This window comes from Saccoglossus kowalevskii, unplaced genomic scaffold, assembly GCF_978046115.1.
Source record: "Saccoglossus kowalevskii unplaced genomic scaffold, keSacKowa6.1 SCAFFOLD_87, whole genome shotgun sequence".
NCBI classification, from domain to species: Eukaryota; Metazoa; Hemichordata; class Enteropneusta; family Harrimaniidae; genus Saccoglossus; species Saccoglossus kowalevskii.
In genome coordinates, this window is record NW_028188632.1 from 98,373 (window position 1) to 120,597 (window position 22,225).

General features: G+C 35.2%; 1 protein-coding gene across 1 annotated transcript; it reads right to left on the reverse strand.

Annotated features, from left to right (window-relative positions):
* Nucleotides 1-1,594: 1,594 nt before the first annotated feature.
* On the reverse strand, nt 1,595-14,489 carry LOC146726070 (uncharacterized). The gene is made up of 3 exons (XM_085496292.1): nt 14,450-14,489; nt 10,255-10,280; nt 1,595-9,379 (listed from the first exon to the last, which is right to left on the reverse strand). The coding sequence occupies exons 1-3, from the start codon at nt 14,487-14,489 to the stop codon at nt 1,595-1,597; spliced, it is 7,851 nt and encodes a 2,616-aa protein (XP_085352418.1).
* Between the last annotated feature and the right edge of the window lie 7,736 nt (nt 14,490-22,225).

A 22,225-nucleotide genomic window follows, 5' to 3' on the forward strand; every position in this document is an offset into this window, starting at 1 on the left:
TATAACAAGCATACAGACACCAACGTCCAGGTTAAAATTATCTTTCCCTTTGGCTCAACTGCTAACCCAGTACAATCTAAAAGAAAACAACCATAAAAAAATGACACATGCTGAAAATTTGTGAACCATATAATTATTTTCAACACCATTGTCATTTATTACATTTCAAAACAATAGCAAAAGTAATGAGCATTACCTATATTTCATATGAATGGTGAAGCTCCATTGTTGTTAATAAGGGGTGAAGTGAGCCTTTCACAGTTGAATCTCTGAAATCAATGTAAAAAGGGCAAATAATCAAAATTTATTGATAAATATGTACCAGGGGTATTACATTTGCAATGTGAATAAGCCTTACACTATATAGGGTATAACTAGAAATAAAAGTAGAAATTGTAAAACTTTTTCATGTAGTTAAATTAAATGTTAGTTGCCATACTTCATTACACATCATTTAACCAATGAGCAAAAAAGTCAATACACAGCCTTACCTTTTTCATGCTATTCCATTACAAAAGCCTCTTGGTACTTGATATCAAGACTTCACAGCACAGTAAAATAGTTAGATATTTACTTAGAGAGCAACATCAATTGCATTGTTGAATCTAATGTGAGCAAGGTGCGACAGACAGACAGACAGAGACAGACAGACAGAGACAGACAGACAGAGACAGAGAGACAGAGACAGAGACAGAGACAGAGACAGAGACAGAGACAGAGACAGACAGACAGACAGACAGACAGACAGACAGACAGACAGACAGACAGACAGACGCTGATTTAAATTGTTTTCACCAATGCCATCTGGTTAGTTGACATTAAGAAAATATGTTCAAACATAATCAAAATATGCTCAACTTTATAACATCTCATGTGGAGTAGAATCTGAAAATAAATCTAGCAAATTTAGTGCAAATGATGACAATTAAATTTAATGTAATGCAGGCTAATCACATAAAAGAACTCTGTTAATAAATGCACCTGTACAAGCATCTAACAATTTCAGAAGGTTGAAAAGTACCAAAATAATCTGTACAATTTGCTACATTTGTATTCACAAGTGTTTGTGAATGAGTACAAAATACTTTCATTGAGTGACAAATTTCATCCTTGATGATAAAAAACTTGTCATCTGATGAACTTGGAACAATTACACAGGTGTTTGAAATAGTTGAGCTATTACATGTGCACCTTATGGTCTGAATTGACAGTGACAAATAATTAACTTTTCTCTGTCACAATTTATATCTGTATGCATACGTTGGATGAGCAGTCACACTTCTTCCTGTTATTCTTCCAGAAATAGTGGCCTTAACTTTTTGACATGCTTGTACAGGTGAATTACAGAGTAGATGTCATATACAAAATGCAGCAAATATGTTAAAATGACACAAAAATATACAAATGACAAAAATTGTTCGCATAACCAAACATTTTCCAACTTAAATCAATTTTAACAATTTTTATTTGAACGCCATTCCAAATAGTCAATCATGTGACATGTCAACAGATATGATACGCATATTTCAACTCAATGTTAAAAATCCCAATTGCCCCCACACCACCTATAACCTTCATTCAGCAATTTGGTTGCTCATAACTTAACACAAACTGCCTCATGAAAACCATAATATGTCTGCATAACTTCAACACTAATAATTTCTTTCCACTTTGCATAAACATGGTCCAATAGTGTCCCACTTTCTGTAGTTGTCTGTGTTACATATTGTGTGTATCCTCTTCCTTCCATGATCTTCCTCACACCAGAACACAGAAAGAGATTTTCATTAAAATCACCAAGAATGATGTTACCACCAGGGATTTTTTCCAGTTCTGTTACCAAACACAATAGACTTTTCCTAAATGTATCAGCTTTGTATGATGAAGGTCTGTACACAACAGCAATAGCAAGTCTAGCATCAGTCACATAAAAGGCCAGATATTCTAAATTGGTGACCGGCAGATGCAGGAATTCAACAGTGTTTTCTGTTCTGGAATAAACACATACTCCACCATGAGCTTGTTGTGCCAAGTCAGCTGTATTCTCATTGAAATTATTATAAGATAGTGATCTGGGCTTGTGCTGAAAGTTGTAATCATGTAGTTGCAACATATCAAGTGTATCAGTATTTGACAACCATGTTTCTGTCAAACAAATGAAGTCTGCATTCAAGAATTTGTTATCATGTTTCAAATCTTCAATGTGTGCATATATGCCCTCTATGTTGTGAAGCATGATGGTATAGGACGAATCTATATTTGATTTTTTTTCTGACAAGGTAATAAACTTGGGCATGGTTGAAACAGCATCTTTGATCTTGTCATTGCAATATATCACAGATTCCTTGAATCCTCTGATAATTAGTCCATCTATTGTCTTCACGCGGCTCAATGCCACATAAGCTTGTCCTCCTGCAAACATTTTGTCCAATGTAACTACAGCTTTCTCCACAGTTATTCCTTGCACCTTGTGTACTGTGCATGCATAGGCAAGTTTTAAAGGAAATTGACGTCGAATACCGCCTCCATTGTTCACTCTATCTTCCTGGGGTTTTATCAATGTACTGTTCTTTGGTAATAAAGAGAATTCTTCTGAATGTTTTCGTACATTGTTTCCAATTTTCTCGTTGTCGAACACAACATATATACCAGAAGGAAAGCTTTCACCAGGAGTTAAGCATATATGGGCTACTGTGCCAAATACACCATTTACCAGACCATCTGATACATCAACGTTTTTAATTAACATCACACGAGCACCTATAGCCAAAGTGATTGACTTCGGTAAATTTGTATTATAGACTTTAGCAAACTGCACATCCTGTTTCTCCAGTTTTTGGGTTTTAGGATTTCTACCAAAGTCTTCTGCCTGAATACATACAGGGTCACTACATGTAAAGTGCAGCTTTGTGACATTGCATTCATCAACCTCTTTATTAGTGGCAAAAATATGAATTCCATCACTATCTTCACCAGTTTCACATTCCTGAAGCATTTTAACAGATTCTGGTTCTAATTCCTCTACTCTTCTTCTTGTTCTAATGTTATTTAATGTTGCTACAAATTCCAAATTCTGTTGCCTTACCACATCAGTTAATTCAGCAATGGAGAAATAATCATTCCAAAGATCAACACCTTCACTGTTAACATACAAAGCTTTACCTTTCACAGGTGCTAACTGGTAAAAGTCACCAACAGCAATCACAGAAACACCACCAAATGGTGAATAGTCGCGAGTTTGTTTTATCTGCCTCAATCTTCCATGCACATATCCAAAAAGCTTCTTATCAACCATTGAAATTTCATCAATAATGAGAATCTTAAGACTAGCCATTTTTGAACGCAGTGTGTTCATTTTCTCTTCTCCAAGTGGTTGATATGGTAATTTTGCATCAATCGCTATCGAAAAGGTACTATGTATTGTGCTTGCATTTATATTGAATGCGGCAACACCTGTTGGTGCTGTCAATAGAACAGATGTGTCATCTGGATTTGGTAGAACACGAGCAAGAATTCGTGAAGCTTCATAGTATATAGCCTTGACTAAATGAGATTTACCAGTACCTGCTCCACCAGTTAGAAACATGTAAAAAGGGTCTATGTTTTCACCATTAACAGTATTCAGGCACCATTCTCGAACCGTGTAAAATATGTCTAACTGCTGGTAATTTAAGGACCTCATCAATATGTTTGCATCATCTCTAGATATTCCACAATGCAGATATACATCAGTGGAACTACCATTTTCAGATTTTGGAAGCAAATCAGGAATTGAATCATCAATATCGCCATTCTCAGATAAAGAATCTGGTGGTGCATTTTCTTTACATTCTAATCTTTGCAACTCAGATTCTGAGTGAATTTGAGCCCATGCATCTTCCAAGGAAGGATGTTTTTCCATTACTTTTTCTGCTTCCTCAATTGCATCAGCTTCTTTCTCAAACAATTCCCTGTTTCTGTTCACAATAGCTTTCACAGTTTCAACTTTATTGACCCCGATTTTCACAGCACCATTTTCATAGAACTCTTCAAATGACTCAAAAGTTCTTGGTTTCAACTGAAAGTCAGCTCGATAAGGCAGGAAAAGTTGAAGAATACTTTGATAATGTTTTTCTGGATGTTTTGAGACAGAAAATCGAGGATACCTCACTACTGCCGGTTCTGTTCGAGATCTTTTCATCACGTAGCCAAGACCATTTTCTAAAGGAACAGCATTTTTTCCTTTTTTTGAAGCCTCTGATGTAGACAAAACACGATATTCAGAAACAAAACTTGCAAGACACAGGATATCAAAATAAAGATCTTTTGGTCTGTTTTTGTAACGATCAACCATACTTGTCATCCAAATATCATCTTTACTCAAGTTCCCACCTTTACATTTCTTTTGAAGAACTTCTAAAGGTAAACTCATTTTGATTGGATTTTCTCCAGTGGGAATAAAATGAACTTTTCTTGATCCTTCTTTTAACTTCAAATTGCACACCCTATATACAGCTTCCTGAGCACCAAGCTCTCTGTTGTGAAGATATACACCTCCCAACTTTTTCATTGCTAGTTGTGCATCCACATTTCCTTCATTTGAAGCTTCTCTCTGTGCATGATCCAATAATAATCCCATTTCTCTTTCAGCTTTTGAGATGTAACTGATAATGTACACAATACAACTGTAAGCATCTACTATGAATTGTATGTCAATGTTTGCATTCCAGCATCGCAGAAGATCTTTATTATACTGGTTCACCCAAACAGCATTGGGTTGTCTTTGCAAAACTACACTGGTTTTCTTTGTCAATTTACTATAAGCCCTTTCAAAAACATCTTGAGATATTCCAATGTTGTTGAACAAGTCGTCTACTGTATAAAACTCAATTTCAGAATGTAAAAGTGCATTCCAAATCTTGGTCAAAATTGACTTTGCTTCAGCATTAGTCATTTCCTTTGGCAAAGGTGCTGCATCATGTTCATCACTTTCTATATCAATATCATCTACGTCCTCAGATTCAATATTAACCCTGTCATTATCCTCGCTACCATTAAGACCATTAGCTCGAGAGATGAATGTTTCTTTGGAAGGTGGACGTGGAAAATTGAACCGACATTCAGTACCTTGTTTTCTACAACTTTTAGAATGCCTTGTACTGTGTTTCTGAACACTATTCACAATTTCATATAGCTCTTCATCATGTTCCTCAGAGGGTATTTCACAGGTTACATATTTATCTACAAACTCCGTCACCTGTTCATCAGGGTCTTTATCAATAGTAGGTGCATCTTCAACCCAAAATAGACAGTGAGTATGAGGTGAGCCACGCTGTTGAAACTCAACTCTATGAAAATAATCTTTAATCTTTCCAATAGGCTCTGCAGGTGATAAAATAACCTTTTTCAAAAAACAATGAAATCTGCGGTCAAACATTCGGGCAGCTGTTACAGGATTCTTCTTCAATAGCGCACACTTTTCAGACCAATCAAGATCTTCAGCAAAACGACTATCACCTTCCTCTCGGAGAATACTTTCAATCATTTCAGGCCATCTCATGTCAGCTGATGAAAATGAACAGAACCACGTAGGTATACCTAGTTGTCTTATCATTGCAAATAGATCCTTCTGTGCACTCTGCCAAAAAGGTGGAGTACCTCGGATGGGTTTCATAAATTTATAACCTTCATCATATTCCAGAAGTTTTTTCAGTGACTGTGTATCTATCAAAGTCGATGCAGTGACACTTTTGTCACAAGCTTTACTCAAACCTTTTCGTAGTGCAATCGACACATTAGAAATAACCTGCTGTACCTCTGATAAATACTGCGCATAAAATATAAAATCACTGTTTCTAGCAAATCTACAATCTGCATTCATTAAACGACTATGTAGATATCGTGCAAGTGTAATCCTTTCCTCACGCTTATCATGAAACGTTGGTGACCCTGAAGGATACAATACAGGAAATGATTTAGCTTCATTGGCTTCATCCTCCAACATTTTTACTGGACTATTTCCCTCAGCAGGAGCAACACAAGCAATGTTATCAAAATGCTGATCAAGAACTTCCTGTGCTATGTCAACAGGTTGCAAACACGTATCATGAAACATTCCATGTCGCTCTTTCTCATTATCTTCATTGTCGTGTGATTCAGAATTTGAATTGGCAAGTGGTGATAAGCTATCATCTGCATCACATACTTCTTCCTGCTCTTCATCAATTCTTGCTAGCGGATTTGTCCAAGTTTCATTGAAACGCACATTATTATACCACTTATTGTTGACATGCAGATATTCTAAAGCAGTTTTAATATGAGAATCATTGACAAACTGATATTGATAATGGCCTTTATATGACAATTTTCTCTTTAATTTTACTCTAATCATTTGATCATCCACCTCGCTTCTTGGTAAAACAGATATCGCTTTATCGATGCTAGATGGAACGCAAACCACGGGCCCATGGACACCATTTTGACCACCCTTAGGTAAAGCCAACATCTTCATAAATGGTATATGCAAACAAATGAGGTGCTGTTCAAGTGAGTTCAGACAGCTTAATTCTTCAGGAATAGGATTCAGATGGAGGTTATTGGCAACTGCTTCAGCAGGCATATTCCCATTAAGAATTTTACGATGACAGGTATAACATATCCATAATTTTGTTTCAGAACTTCTAGAAGAGACGCAATCATTATTGCATGTCATAGTACACTTATGAAGATAGTCTTCAGTAATACATTTCTCAGCAACACTTGACACATTATTCATTCTTCTTGAATACATTTCTTTTTTACATTCAAGAACTTGATTTTTGAAAAGACGACGATGGCAAACAGAACAGACATACTCTGGACCATATTTAGTTTCACTACGGAATTCATTTATAACTGTGTCTATGATTTTCTTCTTATTTATTTGTGATAACCTAAAAGCAGTCACTTTAGATTTAACTATTTCTTTGTGTGATTCATTATCTTTATATTTTTGAATACTGCGTGTCTTTACAGCTTGCCTATGTTCAACATTGTCTCCATATTTGTTTACACTTCGGCGTTTTACAGCTTCCCTGTGGCACTCATTCTCTCCATATTTGTTAACACTTTGTCGCTTTACAGCTTCTCTGTGGGACTCATTCTCTGCATATTTGTTAACACTTCGGCGTTTTACAGCTTCCCTGTGGGACTCATTCTCTCCATATTTGTTAACACTTTGTCGCTTTACAGCTTCCCTGTGGGTCTCATTCTCTGCATATTTGTTAATGCTATGTTCCTTCCTTGCTCTTCTTAAGGTAGCATAATCTTTGTATAGAGATATACTTTGTAGTTTCTTTTTTTCACGGAATTCTTTTTCAGTATGGTATCGAACAATATCCTGCAATTTACATTTCTTTGTTTGACAACTATCATCGGTATATTTCAACTTTTGATCCATAGCTTTTTTTTTCTGGTAATTATCTCTACGCGTTTTATTATTTGCACGTCTGCCTTTTCTTTTTAATCTTTTACCTAATGTTGAGTAACAAGTAGATGATAAACAATCAAATGAATTGGTCACAGGTTTACATTGTTTATCTGCAACTTTCAAGTCACAACTTGAAGAACAATTAATTGTACTGTATATGGTCCTCTTACTTGCACGACATTGTTTTACTTGTGGTTGAACATTATGAGAACATTCATATATCACAGTTCCTGGTGGCTTTACACATTGTACAACTTCATAATGCATCTCATTGCAGTGTTTCAGGTAAATTGCTTTCCCGCTATTAGCTGCATTTTTATTAATTTGACGGTTTGAATATTCTAGCCATTTATTCCGGGTGAATGTACAAATATCTGTCTTCAAAAAATCAGCAGCTGCAAATATTTCAACTTCTGTTGCCCAGGTTCTTGAATAACGCATACGTGATGAACTCACATAGTCAGCAACTGACTCATAACCAGGTCTCAAGTAGGAATAAAATGCTGAATCATTGTCCACCAGGTGCCGTACAATGCTCATTCTCATCTTCCTGTGATTATTTTCATTACCGGAAATAGCATATGACAAGGCTCTAAAAAAACAGTTACCATCACCTTGGATAGGCTGAGTAACACATGGATCACCTATTTCAGTACAGACACTAATATTTCCATGTTCAGCAAGGTCTTCATTCGAAATTCTAAGTTCATCACACAAACTGTTTCTAAGTAGCAAAGTCAAAGGACGATAAACCAGTGGACTACTCTCACTTTCACAAATTAGCACTTCATCTGCAGACTGATGCTGGTTATCAGATTCAAAGCAAACACTACGGCATTCATCTTCATTGATATTTATACCTGTAACTTCAAACTGTTCAAGCTGACTTAAATGCATAGAGTCTGCAAGTTTACAACACTGTTTATACACTACCTCAATACTTGGGAACCGCAGTAATACACTAGTGCCATCTGGTGTGACCATACCATTAGCATCTCTTGAATGAGAGTCAAATACCCAGTAGTATCCATCTTTTTTGATAACAGCAAATACAGCACCTCCAAAATTAATAAAACAAGCATTATATTCAGTCAATGATAAAACTAGCGCATTATCAAAAGACATTACAAAAGAAATCTCACTATCAGTTTGCCCAATGATTCCAGTTAATGATTCACCAATACTCAAAGTAAACTGTGTGTCAAATAAATCTATTATCTGAGGTAATTCAGTCACAAGTAAAAAAGCAGACTGCATTGTTGTAGAACGCTGTAAAAACCCATATAATTCGTTACCTGTTTGCAGTATCACATCAAGATCATCTGTATGCCAATATTCTACATGTCTTATTTGACTAAATATAATAGAAACTAGGCTGTTAGCAACACACTGTTTGCCACTGTTATCCAGAAATTGAGAATCACCTTGATGAAAGCTGCCTTGTACTGAAAATATTGGATTTATCTCATTACCTGTCCTCTGATAATTTGTGCCTTCTGCATCAGATATCAATTCACACACCATGCCTTCTTTAATTACAGAACCATTTCCATCTTTTGAGAAGCTATCTTTATCATCATTCTTGGCAATATTTCCATACGTGTCCCAAAGGACAGTATTATCTGAAGTATTTGCGTCCCGAGGGACAATATTTACAGTAGTATATGCGTCCCGAGGGACAATATTAACAGTATTATATGCGTCCCGAAGGACAATATTTGCAATAGTATTTGCGTCCCGAGGGACAGTATTTGCAGTAGTATTTGCGTCCCGAGGGACAATATTTGAAGTAGCATTTACATCCCATTTCACCTCTTCAGCTGGGATAACACCCAGCACAGATGGGACATTGCTTGAATGTGGAGCAGATTTGTCCACAGTTGATCTTCTCTTCATTGCTTCACTTCTCTTCCAATTCTTCTTTCGTGGCATCTGAAAGATATAATTTAAATATATTTATACATCACCAAGCTCTTAGCTAACTTACTTGAGACTATTCAAAAAATAACAAGTTATATTAAATGGTTTCTATAAGAAACCCCCAAGGTTTACATCAGACAAGGGACGTTGAAGCCACATCATAGTATATACACATGTGCATCATAATGTTGACATCATTTTTCAAATTTTTCAATCTCATGAAAGTAAATTAGAATCAAGTCTAGATTCTTCGTAGTTAGTGGCACAATACAGAAGTACAAAGTTTATTGTAACTGACCTGAATGTGTAAACTTTATTTAAATGCAGCAAAATCTATTTAAAAATAATCATACTTCAACATTCTGTGTTTGGGCTAAAATATCTGACTGTCTACTAACTTTGCAGGTTTAATCAATACTGAAGAGATGTTACTGTGCAGTGGCAAAATAATGGACATTTAAAGTGACATATTCCTCAATGATAATTTTTCATGAGTGATGTTTTATGAGCTAAGGACCATACATCCAATAAAAGAGACTGATTACTACAGAAGAAAGCAATGATCGAAATATTGGAAATTGTAAATTGAAGTTGGTGGGGTTAGAATAATGTTAAATTATCACTAGTGTTAGATTAATATGCATTCTGAAATGCATCTTATTTTTTTCTCAAATAAGATTCAAAATCATGAAAATTATAGAATTTCTCAATCACAAGAAAAATAAATTCAAACCAACTTGTATGAATATATGCATAACATAAAAAAATCATACACGTGCATCCACAAAGAAGTGAGTAATGCACAACACATGCATCTCTATAGAGTTCTATCAAAATAGACTTGTCAGACATTGTATACCAAGAGTCTGCAGCAAATATGCACTTACCTTAGCATGTATACGATTATCATCAACTACAGAATAAAAATGAAAAAGTTATTAATGCAAATTTATAACAAGCAGCCTGACAAGTCTGCCTGGAGCCCCAATTTGTATAGTACCAAAGCAATCTCACTTGTATTATACAAGACGAAAATATCACTTTTTACCAAAAATGACAAAAATATTCCCCAAAATTTAAGATGTCATCATGAAATGAACAAATCTGAGAGAGGTCCACATGTAGTACCTATAAATGTAATATTAAAGCAATCAGACTTGCGGTTTTTAACAAGAAGTCAAAAATATCCTTTTTTACTGAAAATAACAAAAATATTCACCAAAATTAAAAAATTGAAGATATCATCATGAAATGAACAAATCTAACAGTACACCAAGTATCAAAGCATTCAGTTTTGGGCCACCAATGGATAAATGTCAATGAAAACAAAAAAAAACTGAAAACAACATTTAATCCATTATCTTGCATTAATACAAAATTTTATCTCTGTATAATGAGAATAGGGTACTCAAAAACAACAAAATGGCCACCAGTCCACCATTTTCAATCAAATCAAGAAAAACAAGTCATTGTTAATGACACAGTCCCTGTCCAAAGTTTTGTGATCTGACATGTCAATTTGATGCTGATAAAGTCATTGAGATTAGATTGAAACCATTAATAGGTGATTATTTATGATTTAGTGCTTTTACACGAGAATTGGCCATTGGGCAGTCATAATGAATCAAATTACAAAAATAATGTTCATGGTGATGTTTCTATTGGTATACTGTCTTTGTACACAATTTAAAGAGAAATGTTCATTGCATTCATGGGAAAGTAGTATGGGTACCATGAAAAACAAAATGGCCACAAGTCAGCCATATTTGTTCAAATCACGAAAAAAATATGACGTGTACCTATAACCCAATATGTGTGATCAACATATCAATTTTAATCTAAATTGGCCTATTCATCTCTGAGAAACAGCTCCGGACATGTACAAAATGACGATTTAACACTTTTACAGAAAATTTGGGCTTCGGTCACCCATATTGAATCAAATCACAAAAATAATGTTCGTACAAATGTATTCCTTGGTATACTATCTTTGTACAAAATTTTAAAAATTTTAGAAAGTAGCATGCGTACCATAAAAAACAAAATGGCTGCCAGTCAGCCATATTTGTTTCAATCACAGAAAAAATATGAAGTGCACCTATAACCAAATATGTATGATTAATCCAAATCAGCCAAGTCATCTCTGAGAAACAGCTTCCGACACATTTAGGTATCAGAAACAGCAAATTTTACATCCAAAATGTCTGCCAGTCGGCAATTTAAGCTCCGATCATATAGTAACTTGACGCATATATGTAAGACATTATGTATTGTCGACGTGTAATGTTTCAATTCAATCCGTCAAGGGGTGTCCGAGACATAGCTCCAGACGTACGTACAGGTGGACGGGCGAACGGACAGACGGAGCAAACCCAAATTAACAGTTCCCGTACACAATGTGTACTGAGAGATACCATGAAAAACATTGGCCCAGATAGTTCAGAACCCAACACCATGTGTACTGAGAAATACCATGAAAAACATTGGCCCAGGTAGTTCAGAACCCAACACAATGTGTACTGAGAAATACCATGGAAAACATTGGCCCTGATAGTTCAGAACCCAACACCATGTGTACTGAGAAATACCATGGAAAACATTGGCCCAGGTAGTTCAGAACCCAACACAATGTGTACTGAGAAATACCATGAAAAACATTGGCCCAGGTAGTTCAGAACCCAACACAATGTTTACTGAGAAATACCATGGAAATCATTGGCCCTGATAGTTCAGACCCAACACAATGTGTACTGAGAAATACCATGAAAAACATTGGCCCAGGTAGTTCAGAACCCAACACAATGTGTACTGAAAAATACCATGAAAAACATTGGCCCAGGTAGTTCAGAACCAAACACAATGTGTACTGAAAAATACCATGAAAAACATTGCTTCTGATTGTTAAGAACCCAACACAATGTGCACTGAAAAATAATATGGAAAACATTGGCCCAGGTAGTTCAGAACCCAACACAATGTGTACTGAAAAATACCATGAAAAACATTGGCCCAGGTAGTTCAGAACCAAACACCATGTGTACTGAGAAATACCATGAAAAACATTGGCCCAGGTAGTTCAGAACCAAACACAATGTGCACTTAAAAATAATATGGAAAACATTGGCCCTCATAGTTCAGAACCAGCACAATGTGTACTGAAAAATAATATGGAAAACATTGGTCCTGATTTTTAAGAACCCAACACAATGTGTACTGAAAAATAATATGGAAAACATTGGCCGAGATAGTTCAGAACCCAACACCATGTGTACTGAGAAATACCATGAAAAACATTGGCCCAGATAGTTCATAATGCAACACCATGTGTACTGAGAAATACCATGAAAAACATTGGCCCAGGTAGTTCAGAACCCAAGACAATGTGTACTGAGAAATACCATGGAAAACATTGGCCCAGGTAGTTCATAATGCAACACAATGTGTACTGAAAAATACCATGGAAAACATTGGCCCAGGTACAGTCAAACGTGTGTTAACGGCCACCTGGATACAGCGGCCACCTGCCTATAGCGGTCATACCCGAACAGTCTCTACGAATTTTACATGTAAAGTACCCTGTTTATAGCGGCCACCTGTCTAACGCGGCCAACTGCCACGCTTCAGCGGCCGCAGTGATCAGTTAAACTGCATCTAACGGACATAGTTCCCGGATGTCTTGCAGACTACTGCCTTCCACCTCAGACAACTAATAAGCTCACAAAGGACAAAGTTAGCATGTTTTCACACCTTTCATTCAACCGATGGCTTCGGCAATTATGTTTTATTTTTATTTATAATTCAGTTTACCACGGCAAGCACATCGTACCGATGGCTATGGAACGCCCAAAACATTTGAAAGTGTCTTGACACAAGAACTTGTATGGTTTCATAGTGTAGTTTTAATCTGAATATATTTCTCTGATTTCAGTGCTCAGATTCCTGCCAAATCCTGACAATACTGTATAAATTAGGAAAATTTGTTACGAAAAAAACATTACAAAAAACCCCAATACATGCAATTGTCCTCAATTGAATATGTAATTTTATGCAAATTATGATCGCCACAACGTTGACAGTATGCTAATTGCCTTTCTTTCAAATGTTTACTAACACTTCCTGTTGTTGTTTAGACTTGTTGGTAATCAATGCAAAACTGTTAAACATATTAAGTATTATCACTGTACTAAATAGTTGGTCCAAGTCATGGTAACAATGACATCAAAGGGAGTTCACTTGTCCTTTTTGTTAGCTCTAAGGAATAAACAATCAATATATTGGTTTTGGAAATTCATATAAAACCAACAACATAGCAACATATCAAAACAAATAATATATATACCTTTAGATTTATACACAGAACTACAAAACAAAATAATGTCAACAATAAAAAAACAGAAGACAGAACACTTAGTATTTCAGGCAACAGAAATGATACCCAATAAAAAAAAATATATCAAAAGATATCTAACGAAATAATCATCAGAAAAGTCTAAAAATACATTGTAAGGTAGAATTTGAAGACATGAACCTTAGGTCATTATGACTAATACAATAAATTCAACAATCATGTTTTTGTTATCTGCACATGCGCAACGCAAAGCAACGGAACTGACTAAACTCAACGCTTTTAGTAATTTTAAAAACATAACGACATTCAAACAGCAGTCAATTGATTTAAAATTTTGTAAACTCATTAAAATACATAATAAAATGTCATACAAGTTATACACAGCCAAATACTGATAACTGATAACTGAAGTACTGAACAACGCTTCACGAACAAAGTATCAAACATGGCGGCCGCCAAAAATAACAGTTAGTCGCTAGAAATGAACAATTTGTGACCGCGGAAAACGGCTACTTACATATTAAACATGGCTCACAGTTTCAGGAAAGTACTACACCCAGTTATACCCATTCGAAATGAAGAAAAGCTGTTTAAACAATGAACGTTACGAACTACTTATCTAAATTTACAGTCAACTCACCGGACACGTCTTGGAATTAATGAACTATAACCCCAAATATGGTCACTTGGAGGCGCTATTTCGCTTTCGCAACGTGGAACGTCTTGTGACGTACCTCCGCCTCGAGGATTCGTTGAAAACAGTTTTCCACACATTTGCTAACTCAAACAAATAAGGCTTTATTTTTAATAATATTATTTATTTAACTAACATAAAAGAAGTAACACAAACTATTGTAATATGCCTAGTGACGAAGACCGCCGCAAAACTTATACGCCCGTCCAACACAAAATCATCGTTTGACTTCACATCGTTTTTAAATAGCAAATAATATATACACAAGAAATTAAGAAAAACAGCAACCACAACATCTTTTTTTACAAATCACAAAATTAATATATTCATACTTCAAATGCCGTACTCTGTCGCGTCCCGTCCTGAATTTACAATACATTGTTTACGTGAAATTCCAACACACGAAAACCACCGTCCTTGAATCAAATAACATTAAATATTTTTCAATATGAATTAATCACATGGGCTGCTCACTTACATTGCCATGTTGTTAGATCACCCAGGAATCACGATGTCCATGCATTCAAATCTTTAGAAATATTAACACAAATTAAAACAGTTTTCGATAGTAAACCAATATGCCTGGAAAAATGCATCTTTCACCAATCGATACTATCTATGACTCCAAAGTACATCAATAAAATATCTTTCTTGTCACTTAAAGCGCGGTGGTCGTCGCACTGCGCATGTGCTACATTTGTGTTGATAAACATAGATTTCCCCACAATCCACTGCGCTCTTCAAATGAAATCACAAGTTTGAGGTTCAACCTGTGCGCAACCTGCAATGAATACCGCTGGTGACTCCTTCTATACCTTCCAAGCACCTAAAATTACCTAATTAAAGCTTGGAAACGTCTCAGTTAGTACTCGTCAATCTGCGCAACAGTCAAAGTCGCCATCTATGTTTATATGAGACCCATATATCTCGCCCATGCGTGGCGCGACTACTACCACCCTTTAAAGCTAAAATCTCTCACGCATCGACCACCTGCAACAAATCAGTTAAATCTTTTCATCCCGAACCCACCAACCAGTGCATCACACACGTTATGTCATAGAACACAACCCGCCCTCAACGTCCATCTGACTTTTACATTATCGCCACCTTTTCCAGACTGAAAACATATTTCACTGTTTCAAGCGCGACTTTTCTCCAAAAAAGTGTATCCTTACTGAACCTCCGTGAATTTCTAACCCCACTGCTCATTTGTACAATATTTATAATATCTAGCTTGCGTGTGACTTTCACTGCGTTCTAATAATTGTTTCAAAACAAATAAAACGAATAGTCCAAACAGTGGCTAGCTACGGCAGTAAAACAGTGTACCTACTTCGAGACCATTCTTCGATATGTGTTATGCATTTGATTTCATAATAATTCACATTTAGTGAACACTTGCTCACATATGCTGTAAACACCCATTGTTAACTTTTGCTTCCAATTGACACACTAATAAACGAATTTCCCGGTAGTAACGTTGCTGGTGTGCAAAAATACTTCTGCTTTGTCATACCTGAAAATACAAACATGTCAATTTACTGATAATCGATACATACTAATTTTATTTATGTACCATCGATTTGTGCACCAAGGAGCACAATATCACGCATGCAAATTTACGTTACACCCAACAACGACATGCACGCGCATGTGAAACACGTATATGATGGACATACAGGGGCAATCTTGTTACACTCACTGTTCAGGGGTGTCTTAACAACCATCCCGTTTTCTGAAAGTTTTCGACCTCTGTTTTTACGGTAATGGTTCGCAAGCGGTGAAAAATGCCCGGATGTCCGCCTCCAGAATAGACAAAAAAATTAGGGGGCGTCGCGCCTCCAATATGAAGCTCAAACCCTTCTCTGTTAGAAAAATTTGCCCCTCAATATATAGGAAATGGCGTTTCATAGCGTCTAGAAAATAGCATTTCAATTTCCAACATTTATTTCAAAATCTTATCCTTCAAAACGGAATCTCGCCAACACAGAAACAACTTCAACAATCAATTCATCAATTGATATTACGTCAACAACCAAAATGTTAAATTCCAAAAAAATATTAGACATTCACTTCGCCGTCATTAGCCACGAACCCCTCAGTCCCTGTGAAGGCATCATTCCCCTTTTAACAATAATGTTTCAAAATAAACTACGAAAACCAAAATCTTATTTTCAATTTTAGACTCATACTATTGAAGCAGTAACGAATACATTTTGTACATCAAATCGGCCGCCACGAGCCCAACTAAAATAATGATGGACCAAAGGCAAGCGCAATAAACAATGTTTCTACTCAGTTAAGTTCCCACGCTTTGTTTACACGATGACCTCCGGTTTGACCTGCAACGTATACTATAGAACAATGACGGCATTTTCCATTGCGTATCACAAAATTTAGTTTACTATCTACAAAAATGAGTCACAATAACATTGTGGTGACGTTCGAGCTGTTTTCTGTAACGTGATGTTTTAAAGAAACATGTGGAGAATTTTAACATAAGTACACATCAAAAGCAACGACTACAAAACAATGTCACGGTTCCCACGCCGCGAGTCAACTGCTCATTAATCAACTATCATTTTGTCATCACGTGGCTATATTACAGTCAAACCATTTATTTAAACTTTGTTCCCTGTCATGATTATTCAAAAGTGTTATCACTTTATTACAAAATCATACTGATGAAATTGCGATTACTTACCCCCAATTGAGATTAAGTCAAAAAACAAAATATTAGACTTTAGAAAATATTATAAACTCGCTTAGCCGTCATTACCCACGGACCCACTCACCATTACTGATATACATCTCAAAAGTGTTCTGTGTGATGGCACTTTTATGTTCGTAACTTTTTTCATTTATCCGCTCAAAATATATTTATTTATTGCATTTTTGTGGCAGAAAATTACATTCTGCGCTTTAATTCGTCCGCTGAGAAAATCAATTCTCCCCGCGGTAGCAGCATGCACCTATACACAAAATACAAGGAGAAAACCTTGTTTCAAATGCTACTAATGAGAAAAACGAATTACATATCATACGGGCCGCTCTTAGCGAAACTTCAGGGGCGCCGCTGTTGCTGTTCGTCCAAACATTTCGTCACCGTTTTGGCAACGCCAACTTGCCACCGTACATAGTAACGGTATTGGTTCAAGGGCTTAGCGACTCAAATGTAATACGTACCGGTCTTTTCCATTAACTAACTTAATTCAGTAACTTATTTTAATAAAAAAGTCGACACCTCAAACGTACTTTTGCACAAATTATTGTTTACCCTAACGGATTCAGGTCTATGTCCCACAAGTTACAATGCACACAGTACCACCCCCCCCCCAACAAATGATTTCCCACAGGCATTTTCCGTATCAAAATCGCAAAACTGCAAATTCAAAATTACTAAACAAAGTACAAGACAACAAAGCTGAAATATCTAAGAACAAACACATACCAACTATTTTATCTGAAAAGCAAATATTCGTGATATATTTTACAGCTAACTGGACCCGAAGTGATAATTGTTACTAATCTAAATGTCTAAACATATTTTACGGTAGTAACAAAATATAAAACTGCAGTGGCGCACACAAAATCACATTGGATAACAACATTTTTATTTATTCCACCCAGCTTGTACATTGTATTTAAATTCTATCGTGTTTTCTGCAAATCACGCAGTGTTGTTATCGCCATTACTTGTCTTGTTTTACTCCCTCCACAAATAAACACATTTCTTTACAAAAGTCTTAAATGCACCAAAAAACAAACTATCAAAACCGTATTAACATTTCTATCTCACAATCCAACACCCATTTAATTTTATTCTCACTAACTACACGGTTTATTACCACTCTTGCGTTTCACGAAGTGTCTAAAAACTATCGGTCAAGAACAGCCATATTCTCACGCCTCGATCTGAAAACCACCACAGCGTCCACCAGTGTTCCACCGCCCGTCAGATTGCCAGCATCGTATGTCTCACTGTCAGCTGTAAAGTTACACTCATTAGATTTACCAATATGGCAAGTAGAGAGTTCTTCAACGGAAAAGGTTACATTCATCGCGTAACCAAAGTCAAATTGGCCGCTACAAGTGATACGAGGTATTTCAACGCGGTATTTCAAGATGAAGATGGTTTTAAAGAAATGGTCATATTTTCCCCGCAATCACATCACAGCTTCACAAATGCTGAAAAACAGAAGTAAGTTAACATTCACTCATTTCATTATGGACGAAATACTCGAACATTGACTAAAACTCGTATTCACCCATAATAATTGCATTCAATATTTTACTAAAATGTGACCCAAAGAACTATATTCTTCATTTCAATAATTTTGATGTCCCATTCACACAACAGTTAAAGTAACTAAATATCCCTCTAGTCAAACCTACTCTATCGCAACGTATCGTACACCTGATTGTAGTACTTCGTAACCTTTATTTATTTCATCTTCTATAAATTTCTGTATACGACAAACTACGCCCCGATCATCTCGAGTATTTCCAAAATTAATAAGCATGCAGCTACTAAGTGTGTCGTTTCATCGAACCTCACTCAACGTCATCCTAATTTTTTTTAAAACCACACTAACTTGATGACTGAAAAATCACTATTGGTTAACTCTGCTGTCGACTTTGTCGAGCTGAGCTTATCATATAAGCGATTGCCCGTCGCCATCCGTGTTAACTTTTCAGCTTCGCTATCGACTTTCTCGAGCGGAGCTTATCAATAAGAGTCTATCGGCGTCCTTTAACGTCCGCTGCCCGTGTCAACTTCTTGCATATTCAACTTCTTCTTGAAAAATGAAATTCTTATTCCTTTGATACTTGGTCTATATGTACCTTGCGCATACCTCTCTCACATTTCATCTCGTAATGATAGCTTAAATTTTCTAATTTTCATGATTATTTCTGTCATTTTCGGTAAAAGCGAAATTTTCGACTTCCTGTTCACACTGCAAGTCCCATTACTTTGAAATTATATATACAAATGTACTTACTACATGTGAACCTCTCTGATATTTGCTCATTTCATGATCTCCAATTGTCTAATTTTGATGAATATTTTTGTCATTTTTGGTAAAAAGTAATATTTTCAACTTCTTGTTGTAAACCGCAAGTCTCATTACTTTAATATTATACATAGAGGTACTACATGTGAACCTCTCTGAGATTTGTTCATTTCGTGATCTTCAATTGTTTAATTTTCATGAATATTTTTGTCATTTTTGGTTAAAAGTGATATTTTCAACTTCTTGTTGTAAACCGCAAGTCTCATTACTTTAGTATTATATATAGAGGTACTACATGTGAACCTCTCTGAGATTTCTCCATTTCGTGATCTTCAATTGTCTAATTTTGATGAATATTTTTGTCATTTTTCGTAAAAAGTGATATTTTCAACTTCTCGTTGAAAACCGCAAGTCTGATTACTTTAATATTATATACACATGTAGTTACTACATATGGATCTCTCTGAGATTTGTTCATTTCCTGATCTTCAATTATCTAATTTTGAAGAATATTTTTGGTAAAAAGTGAGATTTTTAACTTCTTGTTGAAAACAGCAAGTCTGATTACTTTAGTATTATATATAGAGGTACTACATGTGAAACTCTCTGAGATTTGTTCATTTCGTGATCTTCAATTGTATAATTTTGATGAATATTTTTGTAATTTTTGGTACAAATTGATATTTTCAAATTCTTAATGACAACCACAAGTCTCATTACTTTAATATTATATATAGAGGTACTACATGTGACCCTCTCTGATGTTTCTTCATTTTGTGCTCTTCAATTGCCTAATTTCGATGAATATTTTTGTCATTTTTGAGAAAAAGTGATATTTTCAACTTGTTGAAAACAGCAAGTCTGATTACTTTAGTATTATATATAGAGGTACTACATGTGAACCTCTCTGAGATTTGTTCATTTCGTGATCTTCAATTGTATAATTTTCATGAATATTTTTGTCATTTTTGGTAAAAAGTAATATTTTCAACTTCTTGTTGTAAACCGCAAGTCTGATTACTTTAATATTATACATAGAGGTACTACATGTGAACCTCTCTGAGATTTGTTCATTTCGTGATCTTCAATTGTATAATTTTCATGAATATTTTTGTCATTTTTGGTAAAAAGTAATATTTTCAACTTCTTGTTGTAAACCGCAAGTCTGATTACTTTAATATTATACATAGAGGTACTACATGTGAACCTCTCTGAGATTTGTTCATTTCGTGATCTTCAATTGTATAATTTTCATGAATATTTTTGTCATTTTTGGTAAAAAGTGATATTTTCAACTTCTCAATGAAAACCGCAAGTCTCATTAATTTCATATTATATATATATATATATATATATATATATATATTTATAGGTACTACATATGGACCTCTCTCAGATTTGTTCATTTTGTAATCTTCAATTGTCTAATTTTCATGAATATTTTGGTCATTTTTGGAAAAAAGTAATATTTTCAACTTCTTGTTGACAACCGCAATTCTGATTACTTTAATATTATATATATAGAGGCACTACATATGAATCTCTTCGAGATTTGTTCATTTCGTGATCTTTAATTGTCTAATTTTAATGAATGTTTTTGTCATTTTGGGTAAAAAGTGATATTTTCGACATCTTCTTGAAAACCGCAAGTCTGATAGCTTTCATATTATATATATAGGTACCTCAGGTAGACCTACTCTCAAATTTTCTCATTATGTCGTCATAGTATAGGCACTACAGGTAGACCTCTCTCAAATTTTCTTATTTTGTGATATCTTCCATACGGTAATTTTATTAATTATTTCATTACAAGTAATATTATATTTCTTGTTAATGAGTCCAATTGCTTCCATGTCATACATATAAGTATCTCAAATGGACCTCTCTCAGATTTCTTCATGACATCCAACAGTAATATACTAATGACAATAATAACCACTAATACGGTCAATTAAATTGTCTCATTTCTACATATTTAGCGTTCGTTTTTTAACCATTGCTATAATATTCAATATGTTACACATATTACTCAAAAAGTAACACTACAATCCTATAACACTCCTTTTCAATTCATGTCTAGTAATGCCACTCTCAAGAATCAAAAAACTTCTGCTAATATATATTATTAACTTTCAGGAGTCCAGTCAAGTTGGACAAGTTGCAGATGTCAACATCAAGAGATGCAACCAGGAATGATCTGAAATTTAACTCTGAGTCACGTTTGTCAGTTTTAAAAAAATTGACTTTCAACTACGACAGCGCATTCTCAAAACAACAACTCGACAACTCTACAGCTATCACTTCTTTAAAAGACATTATTGACAACATTGCACCATCTCAGAAGGTATGTATATATTACTTGTTAACTGATATTGATCTCCCATTCTTCCATAAGCTTTTCTGTGTATATATATTGAGTTTATTTTGGTGAACATGCTATTTTTCACTATTTATCGAAAATTGCTTTGATTTAAATACCTTCATCTCTATCAGGTCACTTCTATGTAAATCTTATAGTTAAAACATTTTTATCACTTCAGGTCAATGTCAGTGTAAAACTTATTAGTGAAGGGGATGCTGGATTGACCAGAACAGCATCTGGTATGATGTTGCAGAAGCAAGAATTTGTAGTTGCAGATACTACTGCTTGTGTAATCATGGCTGTGTGGGGCCAAGTTATCTCCAACCTTAACATTGGTGGAAGTTACAAATTTACTTCAGTTGGTGTAAGGAAATATCTTGGAGCAGTACAACTCACTACTACCCCTGAAAGTACAGTTGCAGAAACAACCGAAATCACA

Bases quoted from the DNA above. Each gene is read 5' to 3' on its own strand.
- LOC146726070 (XM_085496292.1), bottom strand. From the start codon at position 14,489: ATGTGTGGAAAACTGTTTTCAACGAATCCTCGAGGCGGAG. The intron at 10,281-14,449 runs GTACGTCACAAG...TTTATTCTGTAG, and splicing joins AACGAATCCTCGAGGCGGAG to TTGATGATAATCGTATACAT. The intron at 9,380-10,254 runs GTAAGTGCATAT...TATATCTTTCAG, and splicing joins ATAATCGTATACATGCTAAG to ATGCCACGAAAGAAGAATTG.